Here is a 27972-nt window from a genome sequence, read left to right as displayed (position 1 = left end):
CACCCGTGTCCCCCGTTCAGGTCCTCAAACCCTCTCATTTCATTACCTCTTCCTCAACCTGAACAACTTTCCTGAACTACCCCAGCATCCTAGCTCCCTTGCAACTCACCCTGGGGGAGGGGACCACTGTTTGGCTGCAGCGGGGGCAACAGAAGAGGGCCAGGGGGCCGGGATGCTGGAATAAGCGGGGACCCAGTGGTTGAGGCCGACACCATCAGTGGCGCTGGCAGCACCGGGGGGGTTGAGCCAGGGGTGAGCTGGGCTGAGAGCTCAGGGCCTGAAGGGGGTCGGACTGGGACAGGGCCCAGGGGCGTCCGTGGGCTGTTCACCACCACCACTGTCCGGCCTTCTTGCTTGGGCACTGGCTGCAGCATCCTATGAGAAAAAACCAAAGGTGTAGGGAGGGAGAAAGAAGAGCCAGTAGTAAAAGAAGAAAAAACAGAAAGAAATTATAAGAGCAAAAGGAAAAAGAGAAGAAATCAAAGACATCCAGAAAGCACCAAGCAGAGGGAGAGGGAAAAAAAAATCAGTGACAAACCCAGTGGCCCCTCCCAGGACCCTCTTCTAGGTATTCTCCCCACTAGTCCCTCTACAGTACTTTGCACCTGCTCCACGTACACAATCTAGCCTAGCCTCTGGCTCTGTCCTTTCCACCTCAATCCCCTCCAGCCAGCTATAACCGTTTTTCCTAAATCCCCATTCCTTATTCCTCAGCCCTGGTACCTGTTGACCTTCATTTTGACTGGCTTGGGCCGGGGTGGGGGGTCTGGAGCAGTAGCCACCTCTAGAAGTACCCGGCGGGAGAGTCGGTGTCGGGGCAGAAAGGTGTCAGCCTCGTATCGAGAGACGCGACCCTCCAGGCCAATAAGGTCAAACAGACCCATATCTATCCGCTGCCATAAGAAGGAACATAAACGCATGGGATCAAAGGCAGTCAAAAAGAGGAAAGGAGTAGGAAAAATAAAATAATATTTGTGAAACATCTATTAACAAGCCAGGTACAGGCCTCGGCACTTCCAAAAATATTAACTCAATTCTCACAAGTGTACTGCAGAAACAGGCTTTATAACCCTTGTTTCGAAAGGCAAAGAAACCTGGGTCAGAGATTAATAATTACCTTGCCCAAAGCCAGGTGGCAAGAAAAGGATGAAGTTAGGGGAATAGTGTTGAGGGTCTGAGATGAGCGAAAGAAAAACGACGTAAAAGATCAATATCTGGCCTAAAAAAAGAGACATTAGGGCTGATAACCTTCAAGGCAACTACTTACCTGGAGAGGGTGGACATCAGTGGCCTGCAGCACCAGAGAGGCGGTGCTGAAGCAGATGCCTGGGGTAATGAAAGGGGAGGTGACAGGCCGAGGGTCAAACAAGTTTGGATGATTGCAGACTTTCCGAAGTTGCATCAAAATGTTGATGACACTCATGAAATGGCCTGTAGCTAGTGTCTCCTTGGTTCTAGAGAGAGAGGAAAAATAAATGAGTCATTCTGGCAGTCACCTCCACTCTAATCTAGGATCCCAGAGTCCACCCTTAGCCCTCCCTTACGTAGTCTGTGCCATGAAGTCATCGTAGAGACAGCGTTGGCGCTTAGAAAGCCGGCAACGGATAACATGCTCATACTTTTTGGGCATCTGCTTCTCAACATCCACCTTAACTCGGCGTAGCAAAAAGGGCCGCAAAACCTAAAAGCAAATAAGCAGGAGGCTGTGAGAGGAGAACTTAGCTGGGTCTCAGCATGATGACTGGCTGAGTGCTGGCTTAGCCCATCAGCAAACACTCATGAGCTATGCAGCATGCCAGCTACCAACCACATAAAGATGAGTCAGGAGCATGTACTGAGGGAGAGACAGCACAACCCAAGAAGTGATACATGAAAGCAGCATTGAGAACAGAACAACTAACTCTGCAGGACAGGTGACTCAAACTACATTTCAAAGAATGACAGTAAGTTTACAAGCTCATGAACGTGAATCCAGTAGGGATGCCGAGAACAAAAATTGTGGCATGACACAAACAACAAAGAATAGAAAACAAAGATCAAATCTGAACTCTCAGGAGGTAAAATCTGATAGGTTATAGTCACTAAGTTGAACGGAAAAAAGTGCAGAAAGGGGTGAAAACGAAGGAAGGATAGTTCAGGAAGAGTCCCTGGTTTCTAGCTGGGTTTACCAAAATGACAGCATGACTGATCAAAATGGGGTAACCGCTTAGGAAGGCCAGAAATGTTAAGCCTTAGGACACAGTGAGCTCAAGGGGAACTTTTCATCAAAGATAGCAAGTCAGAAATTCAAAATATGGGTTGTGTGGTCTAGAAAATCAAGGGATTAAAAGTACAGATCAGAGTCATTATCACAGAAAGCAGCCCTTAGGAACGGGTAGCACGATCAGACATGTAAACAGCAAATATATCCAAAAAAAAAAAAAATCAAAATTCTAACGCATGTTGTCATTTAAAAGCTGAGCAAACGAGAAACAGCCAGAGAAGACCACAGAGGAAGAAAACTGAGGAGTAGGACAGAACATGCACGCACGCGCATGCACAAGCACACCAAAAAATTTATGGTGACGAAACCAAAGTACAGAGGAATCCAAGCTGGGGCTGATCAGCAGTATTATTCCCCTAAGAGAGGTTCAGGACAGATCTACCATCGTTAAGGAAAACAAGTTAAGTGAAGACTAAGTTGAGGTCGTTTAATCTGGAAACGAGTTAGTCACTGGAATACTGCAGCTTGATGACAAGGTGAGTTCAGCCAAGCGCTGACTTCCCTCTCCCCAAGGACTTTCTGGATATTGTCCTTAGTTCTCTGGCATCCCAACACTCTGGACACTATCTATATGGGATCAAATCGAAAACACAACTGAAAAAATTAGATAAGAAACTTGAGAGGTGAGTTTATGTTGAAACAGCTCAGGAAAACGAGAATGGTTTCATAACTTGAAAAATGTGATTGATGTCGCTAACCTGAACATGCAGACACTGTTGTATTTGTGTAAGTTCTTCTCTGTATATTCTCAACAAAAATAAAAGAAAGTACCCTGCACGTAAACTAGAGACTATGATCAGCTTTAGACCAGAACAACTAGATGGTGCCCCGCAACAACCGATGACTACCCTAAGAGCAAACACAGCAGAGAAGAGAACCCCTGAGGGAGCAGAGCAGTGGGATGCAGACCCCAAATTCTCATATAAAGACCAGACTTAATGGCCTGACTGAGACTAGAAGTACTCCGGTGGTCATGGCCCCCAGACTTTGTTAGCCCAGGACAGGAACCATCCCCAAAGCCAACTCTTCAGACAGGGATTGGACTGGACAACAGGATAGAATAAGATACTGGTGAAGAATGAGCTTCTTGGATCAAGTAGACACTTGAGACATCTCCTATCTGGAGGGGATATGAGAGGGCAGAGGGGCTTAGAAGCTGGCGGAATGGACACGACGAGTGTGTGTGGAGGGAAGGAGTGGGCTGTCTCATTAGGGGGAGAGCAATTAGGAGTATATGCGCGGTTTATATAAATTTTTGTATGAGAGACTGACTTGATTTGTAAACTTCCACTTAAACCACAATAAAAGATCTTTTTTTAAAAAGTACTCTTGACAAATTATTTCAGGCCCTACCTTGTGCAGGCGTTTGACTAGCCCTTCATTATACTCTTGGCTGCCCTCAATCATGCCAGTTAAAGGGTTAGAGAACCACTCCTTGAACTCTCGATGAGACTGGAAGACATGAGGCATCAAAAAGTGCATCAAGGACCATAGTTCCATGAGGCTGTTCTGCAAGGGAGTCCCTGTCAGGAGCAGGCGCCTCTGGCTGCAAAAAGATAGCAGAAAATTAGAGAAAAGATGGTAAGCAAGGTCCCAAGCTTCCTGGCATCCTTGATATGCTCAACCCAGGCAGCCCACCCTTCAGGCCAAGTCAATCCTCCCACAGATTCGCATCTCCATCTCCACCTGTTGAAATTGAGCAGTGACTGCCAGCGCTGTGACTTGAAGTTCTTGATGTTCTGAGCCTCATCCAGAATAAGATAGCGCCAGTTCTTGCGGCGGAAGGCCTGGTGGTCCTGCAGCACCAGCTTGTAAGACGTGATACACACGTGGAAGGCATTGGGCTTGGTCCAGCCCTGAGAGAACAAACAGAAAGTAACAGATAGTGGGGTGAAAATAAAACAAAGAGGGCAAAGGGAAATGTGCCGAAGTCCTTAAGGGACAGAAATCAGGTTAGGAGAAAAGAGAAAGTCCCCGGAAAAGAATGAAGCAATAGAAAGGAGGAGGAAAGGGATTCACCTTGGGGCCTAAGAAGACAAGGAGAGATTAATGGGGGAAAGTAACCACATGGATGATCAAACCTGCCGCTTGAGCTTCCTCTCTTTCTGGGCTCCATAATAAGTGAGGATTTTAAAGCTGGGGCACCATCGTTTCAGCTCCATTTCCCAGTTCAACATCACACTGGTGGGGACGATGATCAAATGGGGTCCCCAGTTACCTGTTTAGCAAAAGAACGAGAAATGGTAAGGGAACATAAACTTTGTGGTTCTGGCTCCTCAAGTATAACCCTGACCACCCTGTCCTTCTAATGGCCCTAAGAATCCCAGCACCTGTGTTGGCCTCTCTATACAATTACCGACCAGAGTTAGTGAGGCTACTAGGATAGCAGGAAGAGAGTGAGTAGTTCACCATCCTGCAGCTGCAGGATAACAGAGATGGCTAAGGGGGCTCATGAGAAAAGGTCCTGCTAAGCTACCTTTCTCACAGGCCAAGTGGGCAAGCAGGGAGATGGTCTGGATCGTCTTGCCCAGTCCCATCTCATCAGCCAGAATGCCATTAAGCTTCTTCTCATACATAGTAACCAGCCAGTCCAGTCCAATGTGTTGGTATTCCCGGAGCTGGCCCCGCAGCAGCAGGGGGATAGGCGTCTTCACCTAGTAGGAAGGAAAAGAGATGTCAATGGAACCGAGGCATCTGCCATTGCAAGACGGGAAAGTCAAGATATAAGAAAGCAGAAGCTAGGGCCTGAGAATACCTGGGTAGTGGCCAAGGTGTAACCCTTGGGCTGGAGACTTTCAGCAGCTGCAGCAATGTCAGTAATTTCTTTCTTAGGGCCTAGAGTGGTGGTGGGTCCTGGGGTAGGAGGACCACTGCCCCCATCTGCCTCATTCTGTTCTTCATCTCGGGCCAGCAGGTACTCCACCCCGAAGTCATCATCTTCTTCCTCTTCCTCATCTGCTTGGCTCTGTGATTGGGCCTCCTCAGAATCCTCAGACTCTGATTCCTCTGATTCTGAACTCACAGTTGTTTCTTCCTCCTCTGAGTGCTCATCTTCCTCATCCTCGCTCTGCTCCTCAGCAGAGTCTAAAGCACAAGACCAAGGTTTACAGCTCACCATACCTCTTCCTCCAATGTCTGCCCTCCCTGGCTCCTGCTCATGACCATGTATTCACCTGACTGACTGCTACTATTCTCTTGAGGCGCCTCTTCAGCTTCTGTGCCTTCCTCTGGTTCACAGTCAGAGGTGTTAGGCTCAACCTCCTCTTCTTCCTCTTCCTCTTCACTGCTCCCAGAACCGGCGGCTGAGGTATCAGAGGCATACGCCCCTGCATACAGCTGCAGTAGCTCCTCCATAGATAGCTCCCCTGGAGAAATAAAATGTAAGCTTCAGTTGCTTCAAGGGCAAAGGGGAAACAAACACTGGAGCCCTGGTGGCACAGCAGTTAAGCGCTGGGCCAAAAGATGGCAGTTCGAATCCACCAGCCACTCCTTGGAAACCCTATGGAGCAGTCCTACTCTGACTTACAGGGCTGCTATGAGTCAAAATCCACTCAACGGCATTAGGTTTGGCTTTTTCTCGTCTGCAGACACTGAATTAGATCCAGGTCTGAGAGGAGGCAAAAGAGCACCAACTACCAAAGCTGAGCCCCACAACCTGGGCTAGATCTGGGGAAGGTGCTGCCTATCCCTGGGAAGAACATTATCAACCTAGTGAACCTCTTTTTTAAAGTTCAGGTCAAATATTGCCAAAACCCTTTGACAACGAGCTCCCTCATTTTGTTCAAACTCCCATCATAACCACTCATCACATTCTACTTATAATTATCCACTCATAAATCTGTCTTTGTTTTTAGATGGAGAGCATCATTCATCTCTCTATTCTTAGCACTCTGCACAAGGTAGACACCAAGACACCAAGTGGATGCTCAGTAAAATGTCTGATGAATGTCACCTTCTCGAGCCAACTCGCTCAGCTCCATGGCATGATCCACTTCCCCTTCCAACTGCTCCTCAGCTGCTATGGTGTCCTCTTCATCCTCCGCTAGAGAAGAGAATGAAGCCGGATTAGTAGGGACAGAGGCACAGAACACAGTCCAAGTAGAGAAGGTGAAACAGCCTGGGAGGTAAGGTCCAAACAATTCAAGGAGTCAGGAGCAACAGGACGAAGCGAACAGGCCTGACCTTCATCTTCATTGGCAGTAAACTCTTCATCATCTTCATCCGGATGCCAAGGCTGTTTGTTGCGCTGGGTGACTGATGAGGGTGGGGGCTTCCCCTATATGGCAAAGGATGGAAAGGGAAAGGGCCTAAGGTTAGAGCAGCAGGGAACTGGCACAACTCTGAATAAGATGTCAGAAAACTGTCTCTTTCGTTAGCAACAGCTGCCACTGGCATAGTGCCAGGGCAAGGATGCAACCAAGGGTTTTCTCTCAGCACCAGCTACCAAATCCTGGCCCCACAGCCTAGGGGAGGACCTGTGAAAAGTGCTGGATAATAAAACATCCCCATGCACTCAGACATATAGATAAACACAGAGCTTATGCCTAGGAGCGACTTCAAGGTTACCACCCCAGCTCCCAAACTGCAAGCTAGTAAGGAAGCATTACTGCCATTTCACAAAAGTGCCAAGAATCAGAGAAATCACACACTTATTTGAACAGTAGAGCGTACTGCATTCTTCCATACAGCACCAGAAACTGCCTATCTTGGACTACAGCTTGCCGCAAACTCAGATTCTTCCCTACCTATCCCCAAATCAGAGTCCAACTTCCTTAATCAGAGAAGGCTTCTGAAAACCATTAACCAAACAGAAACCAGACGCTGAACTTCTCCCACTGTTCCCACTATGAGCCCTCCCTCTGCCCCTTCTGCCTATACCTTCAAAACCTGAGAGGGCTCTTCTTCACCACCTTCTTCAGGCTCATCTCGGGTATCACTATCATGAGATGAGGGGGTCTGTGAGGGACTGGAAGGCCCTCCTAGCAGCTGAGGGGGCAGGGAACGGAGCAGCTCTTCCAGTGGCAATTCTCCCTCACGTCGAAGCAGCTCAATCTCACGCCTCTGGGTCTCTGCGTCATTGCCTTCCTGTTGTTCTTCAACCTCAATTGTCTCTTCATCATCCTCTTCCTCCTCTTGGGGTTGGAAGTCCCCATCTATAGCAGGAGAACAAGGTCACAAAGTCCACGGGGCCCTGCAAGCCACAGGGTGGGTTTTCAGCTCTGGAAAGGGTATACAGAAAAGAGTAACAGGGACAAAGAGGATACACACCTTCGTCATCCAGCCGAGAAGCAGGCGGTGGTGGGCTGGAGGCAGCCGAGCCAGTGTGGGAAGAGCCAAGGCAAGGGGAGGAGCCAGCTTTGCTGGAGGCTAGCGGTTGGTTGAGGCTCTGCGACAGAAGGTCCGAATACTTTTCAGTTTGCCCTACGATGAAGTCTAAGTGCAGATCCAGAGCTTTTTTGCGCTTCTCTTCAAGCCGAGACTGCTGCTTGAATTGCACCACCTGCCACAAGCATAAAAGGGTCCAAGATAAACACTTACTTACGTACTTTGATCAAACATTTAGAGGCTATTTCATGAAAGGCCCTTCAAGAGAAAAGAGCTAAATAACCTTAACATGCTCTCAATCTAACACGGTATTTCTCAGGAAAGCACAAAAGGGACACAGGGAGAAGAGAACCAGTTGACTCTCAAGCAGCCAGGAAACATTCGCAAATGTACCTGGAGCCAGGCTTTAATAACGAGGTATTCCCTAAGTGGAGAAGAGGAGAGAGGCACACGCAGCAGCGGAAAGAACACATGTAAACGGTTTGAGATACACGGAAGAAAGGCGTGTACGGGGTGGAAGGGAGAAGGAAAAGAAAGCACCGAAAATGTACTCAGCAGCCAAGTAACACTTGAAGAAATTATTACAACTTAATACTTGGGCAACGGGAACTTTGATGGCATAAAAACAAATAAACGACACAAGATACCAGTTTTAGAAGATATACTGAATGCCTTGCAAAGGACAGATGGCCTACAGGAGACCAAGGAGTCCTGTCAGTAATCCCTAAAGGCAGGGCTCATGTTTTTCTACTGTATTTCTTTTTCCTTCACAGTACCTAATGCTAGAAGGATCCAATATACAACAGAAATACCATTACAGTTGCTTCAAATTATAGTATTCGCTCTCTCAAGAAGTTCTGGTCATTCCTGCCACCCACAAACCTAACCCAAGGCCATTTCCCTTTCCCAACCCCTGCTGCCTACCTTCTCCACGTTGCTCCAGAACTGCCTGACGTCCTTGGCCATGGCGGAGGCAATCCGGCGCAGCTTGGCTTGCTCCTCCCTCCGGGCCCGCTCTTCTTTCTGTCGCTGCTCCTCGTGGTGCCGGATCACCATGCGCACTACCTATGGGAAGGAGTATCCAAAGCAAAAACATTCAAAGGCCCGAACTCCTCTGAGCCAAGGGCAAAGAAAAGAATCAAAATCAAGAAACCTGGGAAGTCAGAACTCGCCTCTTTAAGCCTATGGGGATCAGTAAGCACCCTACACAGCTCCGTTTCCTTCCAAACAACCCACCCATCGAGGAAGGCAAACCTGAAGGGGAAATGGAAAGTATCTAGTTGACGACATACCTTACGGGCTACACCCCGTTTCCAACGACGCTCCTGAGCAAAGTCTGCAGAGAGCCACTGCATTTCCTCACACAGATAGTCCCAGTGGCCTTTGGGGCGGGGGGGTTCTGGCACTTTAGGCAGCCTCTTCAGCGACCAGAAACCCTCTTTCCGGAGCTCAGCAATCCGAGTCTCAATCTCAGCCTCCTAATGGGGGAGGGCTAGGTTGATGAAGAGTTCGTGGACACAAACTTCACTTCACAGCTGAATTACTGAGCAATGACCATGGGTAGGCACTGAATGTTTCATACTTATGATCTGTTCACCCCCATACCAATCCCACAAGTAGTAGTATACTCTTTTCAGATAAGGAAAAAAAAAAATCAAGGATAGTTAAGTGACTTGCCCAAGATCACAACGGTTAAGAGAGTGATAAAAGCTGGGAACGAAAAATAGGTCTAATGACTCCAGATACCCAATTTCATGTTCTTTCCATTATCTCACACAATTGGCATGCCCCATGGATACAGTCGAAATGCTGGAATACACATCTCAAGGAGAGCATCCCAGAGTAGATCCATTTCCTTCTTGACTCTGGATACAAGGGATCTTCGTTACTGTAGAATTCTACTGACCCAGACTATATTCATGCTACATCAAGCACTGAATCATGCTACAAGCATAATCCTATTTCTGTTTAAAGAAATGCTATTTTTACTGCAACGCATTTTTATGTGAAAGATACTTAACTAATACGCAAAGACACTAATAGTTAGATATAACAAAAAAAACACAAGTATCTTGCCAGTTTCTATTTTGATTATGAAGGGCCCTGATAGCACAGTGGTTAAGAGCTCGGCTGCTAACCCAAAGGCTGGCGGTTCGAATCCACCAGCCGCTCCTTAGAAATCCTATGGGGCAGTTCTACTTTGTCCTATGGGGTTACTATGAGTCAGAATCGCTTGACAGCAACGGGTTCTTTGACTTATAAGAGTCTCTGGGTGGTGTAAACAGTTAAGCGCTCAACTACTAGCTGAAAGGCTGGCAGTTCAAACCCACTCAGAGACACCCTGGAAGACAGGCCAGGCAAATCTGCTTCTGATCACAGCCTTGAAAGCCCTTTGGAGTAGTTCTACTCTGCACACATGGGGTCACTGTGAGCCAGAACCAACTTGAAAGCAACTAATAACAACAACAAACTTTGACTACATTACTTTCATAATGAGAAAACAACGGATTTGAGATTTTTTAACAGAGGAGACGTAAAAACTCTAAGCCTCTAAAGTTTCCTCATTATTCCTGGCTTCTTCCGAAAAAGATAAGAGAAAGTGACGACCAGAGGCGAGAGAGGGAACTAAACGGACCAACAGTGAAGGAAACGTCAAGAAAAATATGGATATTAAACCAGCTGCTCTCAAACTTGAATGTTCATCAGAATCATATGCAGGGCTTGTTAAAACAGACTGTTCGGCCCCATCTCCAGAGTTGCTAAATGGGTAGGTGGGAGACGAGTACCAAAAACATGCATTTCTAGCAAGTTCCCAACTGATGCTCAGGCTGCCAGTCCAAGGACCATACGTTCCCAAGAGTTCTTAAAAAAAACCAAACCCAGTGCCGTCGAGTCGAATCCGACTCATAGCGACCCTATGGGACAAAGTAGAACTGCCCCATAGAGTTTCCAAGGAGCGCCTGGGGGATTTGAACTGCCGACCCTTTGGTTAGCAGCTGTAGCACTTAACCACTACGCCACCAGGGTTTCCACCCAGGAGTTACGTAAGCGTAAAAGAGGCACGATACAAACGAGAAACAGAAACCAGTAAATCTTAAGAGCCTCAGTTTACAGAATTTTCAAAGCTGTTACCTCATTTAACGTAAAACTCACAACAGCCCACAGACTATTACACCACCCCTGATCAACAGAACAGAAAAACGAGACTCAAAGTTCAAGTAAATTTCTCAAGATCATACAAGTTAAAGCAAAGACTATGCTCTAAATCCATGACAAAAAACAGAACTCAATGTAAAATACCCGTGGGAAACGGGGAGTTCAGGGAAAGTTCCCAACATAGGCCCCCTCAAAACGTACATGCTTGGCCTGCTCTGCGATTTCGGCATGGCTCTTCTCCCACTTTGGGCCCTTGTTAACCAGGTCAGCAGCTTGCGGTAAGCTGAGCCCCTCCAGTGATACTGTGGCACCATCTGGGGGGCCTGGAGGTCCATCCAGAGAAGAATCTTGAGCTAGGTGCTGGGGAGAGAGGCCACCTGCCCCACTAGAGGCTGGGGAACTGGATGAGGCAGGGGACACAGGATTGCTGCCTGTCATGCCGTCCGACACCATCTAGAAAAGGAGAAAATGAATGCTTAGCACTGTATCTGGAGTTTTTAGTACATAACTTAATCTTATGTTCATGAGAAAAAATTCTGGAGTAATGTATCAATCCCGTTTTTTACAAACACAGACATTTAGGGTAAAAAGTTTTAACCAAGTGTTCAAGATGGTAAAGCCAAAATTTTAACGAATGCTTGAGATACAAGAGACGTCCTAAAATTTCCAGTTTCCCAAACTAAGAATGCTACTATAATGCATCAACTGCTCCTAACCCACCTGGAGGAAAGGAAAATGAAAAACATTGAAGACGTAAAGAAAAGAGACAGAAAGGGCCAAGTAAACCAGACACTCCATCAGCCTGAAACCGGAAGAACTAGATGGTGCCTGGCTACCACCAATGACTGCCCTGACAGGGAATCCAACAGAGAGTTCCTGACAGAGTGGGATAAAGTGGGGTGCAGAACTCAAATTCTAGTAAAAAGACCAGGCTTGATGGTCTGACTGAGACTGGAGGGACCCTAGAGGACATGGCCCACGGACTCTGTTAGCCGAGCGCTAAAACCATTCCTGAAACCAACTTTTCAGAGATTATACTGCACCATAAGACATAAAACGAAACTGGTGAAGTATGTGCTTCTTGGTTCAAGTACACACATGAGACTAAATGGGCAGCTCCTGTCTGGAGGCAAGATGAGAAAGCAGAAGGTGAACAGGAGCTAGCTGAATGGACATGGGAAATACGGGGCGGAGAGGAGGAGTGTGCTGTCACGTTGTAGGGAGAGCAGCTAGGCTCACATAACAATATGTGCTGAAGTTTTTCTGTTAGAAACTGACTTCAATTGTAAACTTTCCTTTAAGACACAATAAAAAAAGAACACTACCGTAGCCTGTGATTTCGCATTTTAATATTCCTTTCAAAGCCTCAATGACTTCTCTCACTTAAACAGTTCCCTCATCTTCACAGCAAGTATAACAGATTCACCTATGCAGTAAATTTGAGCTATGACCAAATTCAAGAGTCCCTGGGTGGTACAAACGGTTAACACGCTCAGCTGTTAACTGTAAGGCTGAAGGTTAGAGTCCACCGAGAGGCGCCTTGGAAGACAGGTCTGATCTACTTCTGAAAAAGCACCCGCTAAAAATCTTACGGCGCACAGTTCCACTTTGACACACATAGGGTTGCCATGAATCAAAATCAACTCAAAGACAACCGGTTTTTACCACCAAACTCAACAGGCCACTAAAAACCAATACCACCTAGACCCCTTCACTTTCATCATCAATCTTTGTAGTTTCCTTTACACGAGACAGGGAAAGTCCCTGTTCTTAAACACCCACACCTCACTTTACAAAGTACTGCATACACAGAAAAAAATAGAAAACAAAGTCACACTAACACATAAACACTGACGAGACTTAGAAAATCTGCACCGGCATCACAGTGCACCTCTCAAATTTTTACCTCAGCTAAGTGACAAAAGCCCCTATGTCACAAAATTTCACTGCTCAGAAAGATTATATCAAGTTCATAAGCTTGTATACAACCCTGGTCTGTCCAGTTCCAAAAGCAATGCTTTTTACCTACTCACACACTTCTTTGATACGAAAAAATAACAAACACTACACACCGTTCATAAATAACTCCAAAAACAATAACATTACTCTCAAAGAGCATAGTCTTAGAATCATGCTGCCCCCACCTCTATTTCTGATCTGGCCTAATTCAACTTTTTTCAAGTAACCGGGCTTCCACACTCTTAAACACCAACATCACGCTAACATCCAACAGGCTTGACATACTACATCCCAGCCCACCTGAGCACAAAAGATTCTCCAGATTAAGCTACCCAGGTAACTAGAGTCATGGAAATGTGGCTAGGACCTGTTCCATTTCTTCTGCCTCAGAGCCAACAGTCCAAAAAGGAGGAGAGAAGGACCCCTCTCCATTTGCAAACCTGTGTCTGCAGGATTGGGAGCTGAGGGTGAGCAGGGGAGGGGCTGCTCTGCATGGTCCCACTCTCAGGCCCCTCGTTGGATGCCTGAAGAATGACTGGGTCGTCACCACTGCTGCTGGCCGAGGGGCTGGCGTCCGGCTGCAGGGCATGCTGGGAGCTGGCCTCATTCTGGGCCACCGGCCACCGGGACCCGTCTTCCAGGGCCCGGGGCCCACCAGGGCGTCCCAGCCTCCGCTCAGGTTCACCGGCCTCTGGAGCACCTAAGGTAGGGTAAAAAAGGTAAAAATGGGATTAAAGGAGATTAAAAAATAAATCTAAAAGAAGCCAGAGCTACACAAACACCATTAAAACTAAAGACAAAAACAGTAACCACAGTTTACGTTTTTTGAGCATTTACTACGTGTCAGATGCTTTATCAAGTACTTACTTGATACATTCTGTAATCCTCACAGCTACCTTATGAGACAGGTTTTCATGCCATTGCAAGTGGTTAGTTTCTGTTACATGCTAGCCACTCCTTGGAAGAAAAAAGCTGGAAATCTGCTCCTATAAAGATTACAGCCTAGGAAATCCTATGGGGCAGTTCTACTCTGCTCTATAGGTTCACTATGAGTCAGGACTGACTCGACTACACACAACGGTAACATGCTTAGCCGTGAATATAGAGTCATACAGAAAAGATTTCTGTGCTAAATGGAGCTTATGTCCTAATGTTACCTCTATTTTGCAAACGAAAAAATCAGAAGTTACAAAAATTGAATAACTTGCATAAGGTCACACAGTAGAAGTGGTGGAAGCAGGGCTTAAACTCAGGTAGTTTGATGCCAAAACCTGTCACTCTCCTTGGTAGAGCCAGGGTGACCAGATTTTCCTCTATGTACAGCCTCAGTTCTGCTGTTACCCTAACCCGAACCACTGCCATCAAGTCTATTCTGACTCAGAGCAACCCTATGAGGTTTCCAAGGCTGTAAATTTCTACAGAAGCAGACTGTTGCTGGTGGTTTCGAACTGCTAACCTTTTGGTTAGCAGTCACTTTAACCGCTGTACCACCGGGGCTCACTGTTGCCCTACTGTCAACTAATTCTCCACAGGGAAATTACACACAAATATTCCCTTAGTTCTCCAGAGCAAGAATCCAAAAGTACTGACCTATAATCTCTCTCATTATCTCAACCATTTCTTCCATTTGCATCAGCACACAAAGAGGTAACTGAATTCTCACCTGTGTGAGCTGAGACCACACCCCCCGTGAAGGTCTGAACTTCCACGGTGCCGCCGTACTGAGGGGAATCAGGGGAATCACACCTGAAACAACCAGAAGAAGAGGAGGATAGTCATGAGGTACTATTTCACATTTGCCAACATTCATCAAAGCCCATTCTTTGTTCCAGGTTTTCCAGGCTTTTATATATACCTTTTTTTTTTTTAGATCAGCTCGAAGACTGCAAAGAGAGCTACAGTAGTAGGAAAAGCTAACATTCAGAGAAATAAAAGCAAATCGTGTTTTGTGAAAACACAATCCTTCGAAAAGTTAAGATTCTAGCTGTGGGGAGGAAACAGGGAAAAAGTGTAGCAAAAAAGTTTAAGGGTCAAAAGCTCCAACTACCGACTAGTGAGCAAATAAGGAAAAAAAACAAAAAAACCTGCCCCATCCAGAAGTTCAAAAAAGTGCTGAATGCAGGGCAGCCTGTTCTCCTTCCCAGTGAAAGCTGGGTCAGGAATAAGAGTGGCATTGCCAGGAAAAGTACATAAATATGGCAACAAGGGAATCCACTTTTCCTCAGGACAGGGCCGTGTGAATCCTGTACCTGCTCCATGAGACACCTCTCCAATCACAAGAACTACGGCAGCAGACATTACCGTAGTCAGATGTGCGCAAGGCCGCAAAGCCAAGAGCCATGCACCGGAAGCGGGGAGCGTTAACCCACACAAGGCCCGGAAGTGTTTCCCCAGTGTTTAAGGAAATTCCTTAGCCAGGTGCCGCCTTTGATTCACTGCCTCCTCCACAAGATTCCCAGGACTCCAGCTAACCAGAGCCCAAGAAACTTCAAGTCATGACCTTAGTCTTCATGCCTGTCTTCCAATCCCTCCCAAGCCGGGTGACCCGGCGTGACCCCTGACCTCTGCCCTAGGTTGCCGCTAGCCCTAAGACAGCCCGCCCCCTCCTAGGCTCCCACCCCACCCTTCAAGCGCGCCAGACGGGGGGAGGGGCCCGCGCGTGCGCGCCTGGAGGCGGAGCGAGCCGGCAGCGCGCAAGACCAGAGGGCTCCCGCCAGAACCCAAACCCACGCACACAAGGGTCGCAGGGCAGGGAAGCAGCTCATCCCAGCTTGTCTGGATCCTTCCCCCCCCCCACAACCACACCGCAAAAGGCTGAGGAAAATGAGGGTTCGTGCCGCCAGGTCCTGGTCCTCTGACTGGATATGGTGGGCGCGCGCCCCCGACTCGCCCCACGCCCCCCTGCCTCTTCCCGCACGCCCCTGGGGCGGGAGGGCTGGGTTGGTGGGCGGGCAGGAGCGCACCTGGGTCCGTCCTCTCAGGGCTCGCTCGCTGGCTCGGGTACGCGTGCGCAGAAGGGCGGGAGGGGAGAGGAGACACGCCGGGGCCCAGCGACGGCCAGTCTGGCTCTGCTCAGTCTGTCTATGGGCGCGCGCCGACAGCCTTGCGGACCGGCCCCGGGGCCCCGGCCTTAGGTGCGCGCGCAGCACCCCGGGAAGGTGGGAGGGGAGGCGGTGGCGGAAAGATGCGCGCGCAGTCACCCGTCAGGGGAGGGGAACTGTGGGGCGTCCGCCATCTTGTCTCCCTCTCCTTACCTGCGTCCTCGGGGGCGTGCACACCACCCCCCCTCCCGACAAGGAGGGGGGAGGGCCCCCTCTTGGCCGCTGCTTTCGCGGCCTTTAAATTCCCCTGGGGACCGCGGTTACTGCCACCGCCTTGCCGCCACCGTCTCCTCTCACAACACAGAGATGCGGGCAGTGGGTGGGGAAAAGAGGAGACGCTACTCCCAGCGAACCGCCGCCGCCGCTCCCGAGGCCTCACCAAAATGGCCGCCGCCGTCTCGGCCGCCACCGCCACCACCACCGCCACAGCTCTGTATCGCTACCGCCGGCGCGGCCCGTCCTCTCGCGAGACACAGCAGCGGTAGGGGGGTGACGGAAGGAGGCTCGCGTGCTAGAGCTGGGCACCGCCCGAAGCGCAGGGCTGGCTGGGAGATGTAGTCGGCCCAGAGGCTCCGCTCTTGTCCCACGGCAGAGTGTCTTTACTCTCTGCCACACGAGCTACCTCTGGAGCTGCATTGCGGCTGCCGTGTCGGGCCAGTTCTTTGTTTTATAGATCACCCAGCGAGCTGAAGCGATTTGTCAGGTACTTTCAGCAAGTTAGCAGTAGAGCCTGGACCTCCTGAATTCCTGGGTAGCCCACATTTAATAGAGGTGCGTCGCTTTAAGCGAGGGTGGTGTATCGCTAGGTTCCCAAGCACCTATGCCAACGGTTCGCAAACTTTCTAGGTTAAGCACCCCATTGAAAATCTCACCCAGAATAGAAAATAGTAACTGCTACATTATACTGTGGTTAAACGTTTGGCTGCTAACGAAAAGGTCAGCAGTTCGAATCCACGAGCTGCTTCTTGGAAACCCTATGGGGCAGTTCTGCTCTGTCTTATAGGTTTGCTATGAGTCGGAATAGACTCGACGGCAAGGGGGTTACATTATACTGAGTGCTACTTTATGCATTGATAATCTCTTAATTCTAACGATGCCCCATTTCTGAGATTGAGGCTCAGAGGCTAACTAAGGTGACAGAGTCCAAAACCAAGACTAATACCCAAGCAACCTAAACCACACTACCTCTCCCAAGGAAGGGCATACGCTCTCCCAAAATTTTGCCACCTAAAGTCCATCCAAGGAGCCCAGGTTAGGAAGCCCAGATAAAGCTTTCATTCAGTTCCTCCCCTTCTTCCATCCAGTTTAGCTCTTCCCTGCCCTACTGAGTTGATCATGCTGTGTCTTGTGTGATTAATTTGAAGTTCTATTTTTCTTACAGCAAAGACCAGGGATTGAAAACTCGAAAGCTTAAAAGGGCCAGAAAGGTAATGTAAACAAAGTGAAAAGAGGCCAGTGAGGATTGTGAGGAAGAGAACACATGATCTGTCCAAAAGGAATGGCCACTGTTCAATGATAGCCAGTGGTCATTTGAAATGTAGACCATAATACTATAGATATGTATATACATATATAGATTATGTTGTTGTTGTTAGTTGCCTTTGATTCAATTCTGATCCATGTGTTACAGAGTAGAACTGCTCCATAGGGTTTTCTTGGCTGTAATCTTAACGAAAGTAAATGCTGAGGCCTTTTCTTCCGTGGTACTGCTGAGTGGATTCAAAATCACCTAGGGACCGTACGTGTATAGATACAGATACGGTTATCACGTGCTGTCCAGTGAATTTCAACTCATGGTGACCCCCATATGACAGAGTAGAACCGCTCCATAGGATTTTCTTGGCTGTAATCTTTGCAGAAGCAGATCTCTAGGTCTTTCTCCTACAGAGCCACTGGGTGGGTTCAAACTGCTAATCTTTCTGTTAGCAGCTGAGCCCTTAGCTGTTTGAGCCACCAGGGCCCTTTATAGATATGTATGATAACATGTATAGATACAAAATCGATGGGTCATATTTCAGCCCACAGGCTGCCAATTTGTTAACTCTGGCCTATGCTGGGACCTCAAGGCACATAGAAGCATCCAGGAAGGATTGGTGAATCGGATAAGTGAATGAATGCGCATCTGTTCAGGCCCAGTTCTAAGTCTTCTTTTCCAGGCCGAGCTTACATATTTCTGAGACACACCCCTTCCCCCCCCATAGACCCACACTGAACTCCTAGGAGATCTCATACTTCTTGGCCTTTCCGTATAGCTTTTCTTTTTTTCAACCATTCTTCCTTCAAAACTCAGCTCAAGGACCACAACCTCCAGGAGGAAGTTGTCCCATAGCCCCCTGGGCTTCTTACAGCACCAGTTGCATTGCATCTTGTTTCATGGTCTCCTCCTCCCCTCCAAAAAAAATTATCAACCCTTTAGAGCAGAGACACGGTTTATACAACACATATCCACTACACGTTTCTCAGAATATTTAGGAAATTGACTAGTGCGAGCTACCTGTAACACTGTATTAAAAACAAAACTAACTGGTACTGATCCATGAGCTTAAACTCAAAATAAATCCAAAATCTGACGTGTTTCCCTATCACCATAATTCAAGCCACCATCGTCTCTTGCTTGGATTGATCCTGACTCTACTTTGCACTTCCACTCCTCCTATTTGCCTTTAACCCATTCTTCACCCACCAACAGGAGTGACTCTTTCTCATGTAAATCCGATCATGTCACTCTTCCACTTAAAACCCCCAAATGGCTTCTTAGTCCACTTAAATGAAAACCCAAATTATGCATCATGATATAAAATCACCTCAGGGTAGACATTGTGTTAAACTTAAGAAGCCAGACACAAGAGTATATACTATATGACTGCATTTATATAAAGTTGAAGAGCAAGTAAAATTAATTGTTGGTGATAAAAATCAAAACACTAATGACTGGCGGAGGGGGATTCTAACTGAAAAGGGGCATGAAAGAATCTTCTGGAATTCTAAAAATGTTCTCTATCAGAGATTGGTAAACTACAGCCTGCGGGCCAAGTCCTATCTGCCACCTATTTTTGTACAGCCCAAAAGCTAAGAATGGTTTTTACATTTTCAAAGGGTTGAGAAAAAAAATGAAGAATAATATCTTGTAATATGTGAAAATAGTATGCAATTCAAGTTCCATAACTAAAGTTTTATTGGAACACAGCTATGTCCATTCATTACATATTGTCTGTGGCTGTTTTTATGCAACAAGGACAGAATTCAGTAGTTGCAACAGAGACCATATGGCCCATAAATCCTAAAATATTTTCTCTCTGGCCCTTTACAGAAAAAGTTTATCAATCCTTGCAGCTCAATGAATTACTTAATATGGCCCTTCTAGCCGTAGTCTTTGTGACTTACACACAATGATTGAGTGGAACTGTGCAAATAAGGAGCCTTGGTGGTGTACTGGTTAAGAGCTTGACTGCTAACGAAAAGGTCAGCAGTTCAAATCCATGAGCTGCTCCTTGGAAACCTATGGGACAGTTCTACTCTATCCTATAGGGTCACTGTGAGTAGGAACTGACTCCATGGCACTTAATGACAACAACATGCAAATAAGGTGTATGGAATCCTAATGGAGGGATTGGTCAGTTTTGCTATCCTGTTAGGCTTAAAATAAGCCATCCCAGAGGTGGGAGGAGAGGATCTCACCACCACCAAGAAAGAAGAGCCAGGAGTGGAGTGCATCCTCTGGACCCAGCATTCTTGCACTGAGAAGTTTCTGGAACCAGGAGACAAGAGAACTCCAGCACCAAAAATGCTGAGAAGTGGCAGCAGAGGAATGGCGATAGCAGAGGCAGGAGACGTCGTAGTGGGCGTCCTGGCCCATGGAGCTAGAGCTGAGCACCTTCAGGCAGAGGCTTACTGGCAGGGTGGGAGGGAGGTGCCTCTGGGGACTCATCAACAGAGCTAAAAGAGCTTTGTAGAGCTTTGTAACTCTTGTTCTAGCAGAGCAGAGGCCAGGCCAAGGGACTGAGGGCCAGAGAGACACCTGCCAGTGGGGATGGCTGAGAAGAGGCTGTCCTGATCAAAGAACTGTATCCTGAGCATTTCTGAGCCTGAATTGTAACCTGTTACCTCACTAATGGAGCCCTGGTGGCACAGTGGTTAAGAGCTTAGCTTCGAACCAAAAGGTTGGCAGTTCGAATCCCCCAGCCACTACTTGAAAACTCTGTGGGGCAGTTCTGCTCTGCCCTATATGGTCACTATGAGTAGGAATCGACTCGATGGCAATAGATTTGGTTTTGGTTTTTTGGTACATTCCTAATAAACCCCATAATTGTGAGTATTGTCTGTGAGTTCTGTGTGGCCACTGTAATGAACTATTGAACTCAGCAGAGAAGTAGAGAGTGCCATGTGGAGGGATGGTTGGTGTTAAAATCTAAAAAGTTTGGAGGGTGGAAGTACGTCTGACCTCTTCCTCATAAGAATTGGCCTTGGGCTGTTGATCTTGACTTTTCTTCCTCCTTGTGAAGTTAGAAAAGGAGGTCAGACGCCCTGCGACACCATTCTTACAACCCCTGTTCTATGACTGGATCTGGATAAGGTCACATCTATGAGTATAAACAGATGTAAAAATTCACTGAGCTCTCTACTTAAAATTTTTACACTTAACACATCTCCGTGTATGTATTTTATACTTCAGTTGATAATAATCCCAAAGAGATTCCACTTTACACCCACTAGGATGGCTTTTGAAGCCTTGGTGGCCTAGCGGTTAAGAGATATGACTGCTAACCAAAATGTTGGCAGTTTGAATCCACCAGGCGCTCCTTGGAAACCCTGACTTGATGGCAATAGGTTTGGTTTTAAAAGGAAACTCTGGTGGAGTAATGGTTAAATGCTATGGCTGCTAACCAAAAGGTTGGCAGTTCAAATCTACCAGGTGCTCCTTGGAAACTCTATGAGGCAGTTCTGTGTTCTATATGGTCGCTATGAGTCGGAATGGACTCAATGGCAATGGGGATTTTTTTTTGTTTTTTGGTTTAGGCTGGCTGTTGGAATCCCTGGATGGTGCAAATGATTACTGTGCTTAAATGCTATGCTAACTAGAAGGTTGGAAGTTTGAATCTGCTCAGAGGCACCTTAGAAGAAAGCCCTGGCAATCTACTTCTGAAAAATTAGCCATTGAAAGCCTGTGGAGGGACATCCCAGGTAACTGGTCGGATACCGTTTTTAGTCCTTCCATTTTACCTCCAAGTTCGTTGCATAGTGCCTGGGTCTTAAAAGTTTGCAAGCAGCCATCCAAGGCGCAACAATTGATCTCTATTCACCTGGAGCAGCAGAGGAAGGAGAGTCAGGACTAGGAGGAGGAAAGGGAATACATACCTAATTGCCTCTATGAACAAATGTCTCCTTTGCCATGAGACCAGAAGAACTGGATGGTGCCCGGCTACCATTACTGAATATTTTGATTAAAGATATTATAAAAGAATCCTGATCCAGAGAGGGTAAAATGTGGAATGGAATTTAAAAGACTCATGGACTCCAGACTTTCTGAAGCTGTGGAGGTAATCATTAACTCTAAACCACAAATATCCCCTGAAGTCTTCTTTAAACCAAACAATAAATTAGCTTAATTAGTAAATAATGTTTGCCCTTCAGTAATGCCTGAGGTCTTAAAAGCTTGCAAGCAGCTATCCAAGGTAAAACAGTTGGTCTCTATTTGCCTGAAGCAACAGAGGAAGAGGAGAGTCAGGAATACGTGGAGGAAATGAATGCGTGACTAATTGCCTCCATGAACAACTGCCTCTTCTGCCATGAGACCGGAAGAACTAGATGGTGTATAGCTACTATCACCAAACATTTTGGTCAAAGATTTTGTAGCAGACTCTTGATCAAAAGGGGAGAAATGCAGAGCAGAACTTAAAATTCTCATGGAATCCAGCCTTTCTGGAGCCATGGAGGCTGGATGAACCACCAAAACTATTGCCCTTTAAACCCTAAACCAAAAATATCCAAACAGTAGTTTAGCTGAGCTACTAAGGTCTCCCTTGAGCATTATGTTCTTTTAAGAACTATCTATATGGGATCAAGTCGACTACAACAACTTGAAAGATTAGATAGAAACCCTAGGGGACGGTGAGTTTATGTTAATGAGGGAGGAACAACTCAGAAAAAGAGAGTGAGAATGATTGCACAGCTGAAAGAATGTAAGCAATGTCCATAAGTTGTACATATAGAAAGTTGTTAAATTGGGGTGTGTTTTGCTGTGTATAGTTTTAACAATAGTAAAAAATGAAAGAAAAGCCTATGAAGCACAGTTCTACTCTGATACGCATGGGGTTGCCATGAATCAGAGTTGACAACTTTTTTTTTAATTATGTATTTTTTTTTAATGAAGGAATGTGGAGGAATTGGAACGCTTGTACATTGCTGGAGGGAATGTTAAATGGTGTAGCCACTGTGGAAAACAGTTCGGTGGTTCTTCAAAAAGTTAAACATAGAATTACGATAAACCAAGAAAAAAAAAAAAAAAAGATCCAGCAAACCCACTCTGAGGTATATACTCAAAAGAATTGAAAGCAGGGACTCAAACACACACTTGGTATACGTACGAATGTTCATAACTGCACTATTCACAACAGCCAAAAGGGGGAGTGTCTTAGGATGGGACAGAGAGAGAGAGAGAGAGAGATTTATGTCAAGGAAATGACTCACACAGTTGTAGAGCCTGGAAAGTCCCAAGTACGTGGGTCAGACTGGAGGCTTCTCCTGACTCATATAGCTGCAGGGCTGATGAACCCAATATCAGCAGGTAAGACAGCAGGCTGCTGGCTCTCAAGCTGCGGAGGCTGACGAATCCCAAGATTGGCAGGTAAGCTGCTAGCTCAAGTGCCAAGAACCAGAGGTCAGATGGCAGGAGAGATAGATGCCAGGTGCAGGATCCGGAGTGAGCAAAAGCCCGTGAGCTTTGCCAGAAAGTCCACATATATTGGATGCACGCCACACCCCCAAAGAAATTTCCTTTCAACTGATTGGCTGTTCCTATCAGATCTCATCATGGAACTGATTACATTCTATCAGATCTCATTATGGAGGTGATTACATCATTACATAGCTGCCAACCTAGATAACTGCCAAACCACTGAGATTCATGCCCAACCAAGTTGACACACAACCTTAACCATCACAGGGAGACAACCCAATATCCATCAACAGATGAATGGGTAAACAGAATGTATCCATACAATGGAATAATTATTCAGCCATGAAACAGGAATGAAATTCTGATGCATGCTATGACATGGATGGACTTGAAAACATTATGCTGGGTGAAATAAGCTGGACACAAAAGGACAAATACTGTATGATTCTACTTAAATGAAATATCTAGAATAGGCAAATTCAGAGACAGGAGGTATTTACAGGTTACCAGGCACTGCGGAGAGAGGGAAATGAGGAATTGTTGCTTAATGGATACAAACTTTCTGTATGGATTGATGAAAAAGTTTTAGACAGTGGTGATGTTGGCGCCACTTTGCAAATGTGATCAACGTAAACTAATGTAGGTTATTAATGTAAATTAATGCCACTGAATTGTACACTTAAAAATGGTTAAAACAGCAGTTTTTGTGTTATACATATTTTACAATAAAATTTTAAAAAAATAATAGTAACCCTACAGTATATGATCCCTGTCTTTTTTTTTTTCACTTCTTCTACCCCTTGTTCCCTGTGCTATAGCCACCATGTCCTCCTTTCTATTCTCCAAACTGTCCATCGAGTTTATTTCTGTATCTAGAGTCTTCATCTTTGTTTATTCCTTCTGTCTGAAATTGTTTTCTCATGGCTGGATCCTCCTTTTCACAAGATTTCAGCTCAAACATTGCCTCCTCAGAGAGTTCCCTGACGTTAATTAGCTCTCTCCCTGCACGTCACTCCCTATCACATGTTTTCTTCACAGCACTTAGCTGAAACTATCTTAGTGATTCTTTGTGTGTTTGTTTATTGTCTGCTCCCCTAACCACTAAAAGGTAAGCTCCTTGAGGGCAGGGACATTATCACATGGTTCTCCTGATAATTGTTTTGAATAAATAAAATTTTTTTCAGACAACCCTGTGAAGAAGGGATTATTGGTCCCATTTTACAAACGAAGTTCTAGTTGAACAAAAGTGAATGTTACCTATCTTTTTACTCTCCTCCCATCACCCTCAGAGGGGAGGAGGCCAGGCCAGAGTCTGAATGAGTCGCACCTAGCCTTATGCTACTACTTCCTTGCTATGCAACCTTGAGCAATTCACTTCACCTCTCTGAGCCTCAGTTTCCTCATCTGTAAAGTGGGGATAGAGTTGCTGATATAAAATTGCATTGACGGTCTTAAAGAACCATCTAAACACGGATGTATTTGGGACCAATATTTCAGGTTCTCAGATTCATGATCTTTAGGTCAAATTCAGCCTTCAGATGTCCTCTGCATGGTGTGTTAATGTTGGGAAATTTTTTTTTAGGCAGGAGAATGAAGTTTCTAACTTGCCACAGGTTCCACCGCTTCTAATTATCTTGCACTGGGTGACTTCCCACATTTATTTTGTCCGTCTGACTCCTGAAGACAGTTGAATTTCTGACTGCTCGTTCATACACATGAATGACAGTGAGTGTTCTCTCCTGACCTGCATTTCCTCTGCATGCTGCAGGTTCGGCCCTATGCTGGGTACAATGGGAAAGAAGAAGGAAGATGAAGCAGTCCCTTCTCTTAAGAATTTAGTCTCATTTGGGGGATAAGGTGTGAGCTTGGTAGAAATCATTGTAGAATGCTTTGATGCCTTGGAAGAGGGGTGGTCAAGGAACTCACCAAGGATCAGGTCAAATCCAGTAGGCCATTAGGGAGGGCTCCCTAGAGAAGGGGTCATTCGAGCCTAGATTCACCAAATTTAAGCACTCCAGGAGGATGGCACAGCCTGAACAAGGCTGAGGGGACTGTGAAAAGCTTGCCTTCTTTGTGAGGGAGCAGGCTGAGCCACAGTTGAAGAGGTCACCTCTCTAGGAGGGCTGGTGACCAAATGCCCAGTATGCCAGTCTAGGTAGTAGGACATTAGTTCGGAGGTGTCAGGGAGCTACTGAGAGTTGTGCAGGGAATTGGCATGGTCTGGGCTCCACTTTACAAAAGGTGACCCAACAGTATGCATGGAATGGTTGTAAAAGGAGAAAGGTTACAGAGCAATCACCCAGGTGTAATGGGGACCACTGCCCAGGAGGTGGCGGTGGAGAAGGGAGGAGAGACACTGAAAAAGAATGAGCAGAATTTGACAGGCAGTTGATGGCTAGTCATAATGATCCTTTAAACACCAGTTCCCCTTGGCTTCTGTGAGGCCAGACTTCCTCAGTCTTCTCTACCTTCTACCTCCTTAGCCACCCCTTCTCATGGACCCCTCCATTAAATGTTGGGGTTCCTCAGGATTCTCCCCTCAACTGCCCTCTCTTGTGCAACATGTTCTCCTGGGCAAAAGCAGACACCCTGAAGCTGATGAAGCTTACGTTTCAGAACCCTCCCCTTGCGCGGACCACGATGATTGCTGGAAGTTGACGGGGGCTATCGAACCATCTAGGTCAGGTGGGAAAGCCAGGATTCAACCAGAAAGCATTTGCATGTGAGTGTTTCTGGTAATTTGCCTAAAGGCACTGATCTCTTACAAAAAAAAAAAAAAAAACCCTAAATGATCTCTTCATCTAGTGCCAGTAATTTGTTATGATTTTGTTGTGCATTCCAACTACTCTTTCTCTCTCTTATTTTTTTCCAGCTTCCATATCTTAAGCCAAAGACTCCCAAGGACTATCCCCAGCTTGGAACTTGTGTTCCTTTCTAACTCTTGAATGCCTCTTTCCCCAGGAGGTGCTCCTCCTGGGCACCTTGGACTGATATACCCAAAACTGAACTTATGATCTGAGACCCAAAACCTGCTCCTCTTGCCCTCTGCTCTGAGAAGTTGGCACCACTATCCACTCAGTTGCTCAAACTGGAAACATAGGCATCACCTTCCCTCTCCCCTGTGCACTACGAACAGTCACCAAGTCTCGTCTATTACATCCTACATAGTTCTCCGTTCTATCCATTTCTCTCCAGTCCCATACCCAATCCTTAACATAAGCTCAACACCTTCTACCCCCTTGACAATTTATATTTAATGACAGCACCAAGAGCCAGTTTGTTGGAACTTTATAACCCCACCACTACACACACTACTGCCAACAGCCTCCCAGTTCCATTCTTTAATATGGACGATTAAAGTTTTCTCAGTCTTACATATAGTGCTACACAAATGAAGCCTCCAGCACTCTTCCAACCTGATAGCTGTCCCTAACCCCCTCACAAGTAAAAATTCTAGAGTCTTGGCAGCCTGCACCAGCCTCCTAATTGGTCTTCCTGCAGCTGGTCTTGCTCCCAAATACCAGTTTTTGTGGGAAGAGACAGAAAACAAACATATGAGAGCATAATATGGGGACTGTTGTTAGTTGTTAGGTGCCAACAGGTCAGATCCGACACATAGCAAGCCTGGGTACAACAAAACGAAACACTGTCTGGTCCTGAGACATAATTGTTGTTATGCTTGAGCCCATTGTTGCAGCCACCGTCTCAATCCAAATCATTGAGGGGTTGATAAGGGCTAAAAACACGATAAAGCAGGTGGAAGAGGGCAGAGATGAGGGTCAGGGGAGACTTTAGACAAGGTGGTCTCTGGTGAGGTGGCAGGAGCTTTCTCCCCAGAGCAGCCAGGGAGGGCTTTTCTAACCACAAATCTGATAGTCCCTCCGCTACTTCAACTCCTTTCATGGCTTCTGTGAAACTCCTCTCTGAGGCCCACAAGGCCCATCAAGGTGAGCCCCTGCCAAATTCTCCAGCCTCTTCTCTCCCAGCCCTCTATGCTCCAGCTACCCTGGTCTTCCCATTGGTGTCTCTTCATTGGGTTTCTCTACTCTGGGCTTTCCCACACATGGTTCCTGTAAAAACAGTGTGGTGGGGACATCTGACCTCCTTATCTAACTTCACGAGGGGAAGGAGAGAGATTCATTGTCAGCTTCAACAGCCCAAGACTGATTCCTATGAGGTGGAAGTCAGATATACCTCCTCTCTCCAGCTTGTTTTTTTTTTTTTTTTTTAACCAATTCTGACACCAGCCGTCCCTCCCATGGCACTCTCTACTTCTCTGCTGGGTTTGATAATTTGTTGTGATGGTCCCATAGAACTCACAGACCATACTGACAGTTATGGGGTTTATTAGGAAAGTAACAGTTTACAATTCGGGATCAGGGAAGACTCAGGATATGATCTTTGATCAGGACAGCAGCTTCTCAGCCATGCCCACAGGCAGGCCTTTCTCCCTGGCCTTCAGCTGCCCAGCCACTCGGCCTAGCCTCTGCCCTGCTCCAGCCAAGTGTTACAAATCTCATTCGCTCTGCCAATAACCCTCAGCCCGAAGGCATTCAGCTCTGTGGGTCCCCCAGCCTACCTCCACTGACAAGTGTCCAGAGGCATCCCACTCTACCAGGAAGCCTCCCACCCAAAGGTGCTCAGCTCTCTGACTCCATGGGTTGGCATACCCACTGTAGCTGCCTGGCTCCATGGGCTGGGAAGCCCACCATGCCATCTTGTGCTGATCTCCTGGCTCTGCTGCTGCTTGTTCTCTGTTGCACTTGCTGCTGCTTCTCCATGTCTTACACTCTCTCCAGTGTTACAGCTTTCTGTCTGCTGGGTCTAGGAGGTTCTCATTGCAGGGACCCCAAGTCCAGAGGAACTGCTCCACTCCTAGCTCTTCTTCTTGGTGATAGTGGGTCCTCCACTCTCTGCTCACTTCTCTCTCCCTTTATCTTTTGTAAGATAAAAGATTTGACTCAAGTAAGGGTGTGACTTGAATAAGGGTGGTAAGGACGATGACTGGGGTAAGAGTGGTGGCTTGAGTCACACCCTCTAGTAAGGCAGTGACTCAAGATACATCCCACCCTAATCCTGCCTTATTGACATAATGGACAGCTCACTCCCAAACGGGTCCATAACTACAGGCTTAAAGGCTAGGATTTACATCGGATCACAAAATGGAAGATGGTTATATCATTATATAACTGCCAAACCACTGAAAATAATAGCCCAGACAAGTTGACACTTGACCATCGTAGGTTCCGTACACCTTATTTGCATTAGAAGCA

General features: G+C 46.7%; 1 protein-coding gene, 1 long non-coding RNA gene and 1 other non-coding gene across 6 annotated transcripts in view; 1 reads left to right on the top strand and 2 right to left on the bottom strand.

Annotated features, from left to right (window-relative positions):
- Positions 1–16269, bottom strand: part of SRCAP (Snf2 related CREBBP activator protein) — a 31634-nt gene extending 15365 nt beyond the window's left edge. Inside the window, exons 1-20 of one of the 4 annotated variants that reach the window (XM_010598524.3) lie at positions 16184–16269; positions 14367–14449; positions 13144–13403; positions 10946–11197; positions 8881–9066; positions 8513–8653; positions 7532–7763; positions 7142–7416; positions 6446–6539; positions 6216–6305; positions 5437–5628; positions 5019–5347; positions 4740–4917; positions 4345–4481; positions 3950–4119; positions 3617–3809; positions 1545–1681; positions 1268–1454; positions 724–893; positions 110–375 (exon numbers count right to left, since the gene is read on the bottom strand). In XM_010598524.3, coding sequence (XP_010596826.2) covers positions 110–375; positions 724–893; positions 1268–1454; positions 1545–1681; positions 3617–3809; positions 3950–4119; positions 4345–4481; positions 4740–4917; positions 5019–5347; positions 5437–5628; positions 6216–6305; positions 6446–6539; positions 7142–7416; positions 7532–7763; positions 8513–8653; positions 8881–9066; positions 10946–11197; positions 13144–13197 — 3283 coding nt within the window. In that variant the 5' untranslated portion in view covers positions 13198–13403; positions 14367–14449; positions 16184–16269. The other 3 variants (XM_064294829.1, XM_064294831.1, XM_064294830.1) reach the window with 3 other exon arrangements.
- On the bottom strand, positions 6622–6754 carry LOC111753063 (small nucleolar RNA SNORA30/SNORA37 family). Its single transcript, XR_002787920.1, has one exon. It is a non-coding gene; the product is annotated as a small nucleolar RNA SNORA30/SNORA37 family (small nucleolar RNA).
- On the top strand, positions 16266–22331 carry LOC135232904 (uncharacterized). Its single transcript, XR_010323529.1, has 2 exons — positions 16266–17231; positions 20821–22331. It is a non-coding gene; the product is annotated as an uncharacterized LOC135232904 (long non-coding RNA).
- The last annotated feature ends 5641 nt before the right edge of the window (positions 22332–27972 follow it).

Source organism: Loxodonta africana, chromosome 12 (genome assembly GCF_030014295.1).
Source record: "Loxodonta africana isolate mLoxAfr1 chromosome 12, mLoxAfr1.hap2, whole genome shotgun sequence".
In the NCBI taxonomy this organism is placed as follows: Eukaryota; Metazoa; Chordata; class Mammalia; order Proboscidea; family Elephantidae; genus Loxodonta; species Loxodonta africana.
This window is presented reverse-complemented; position numbering and strand designations above follow the sequence as displayed.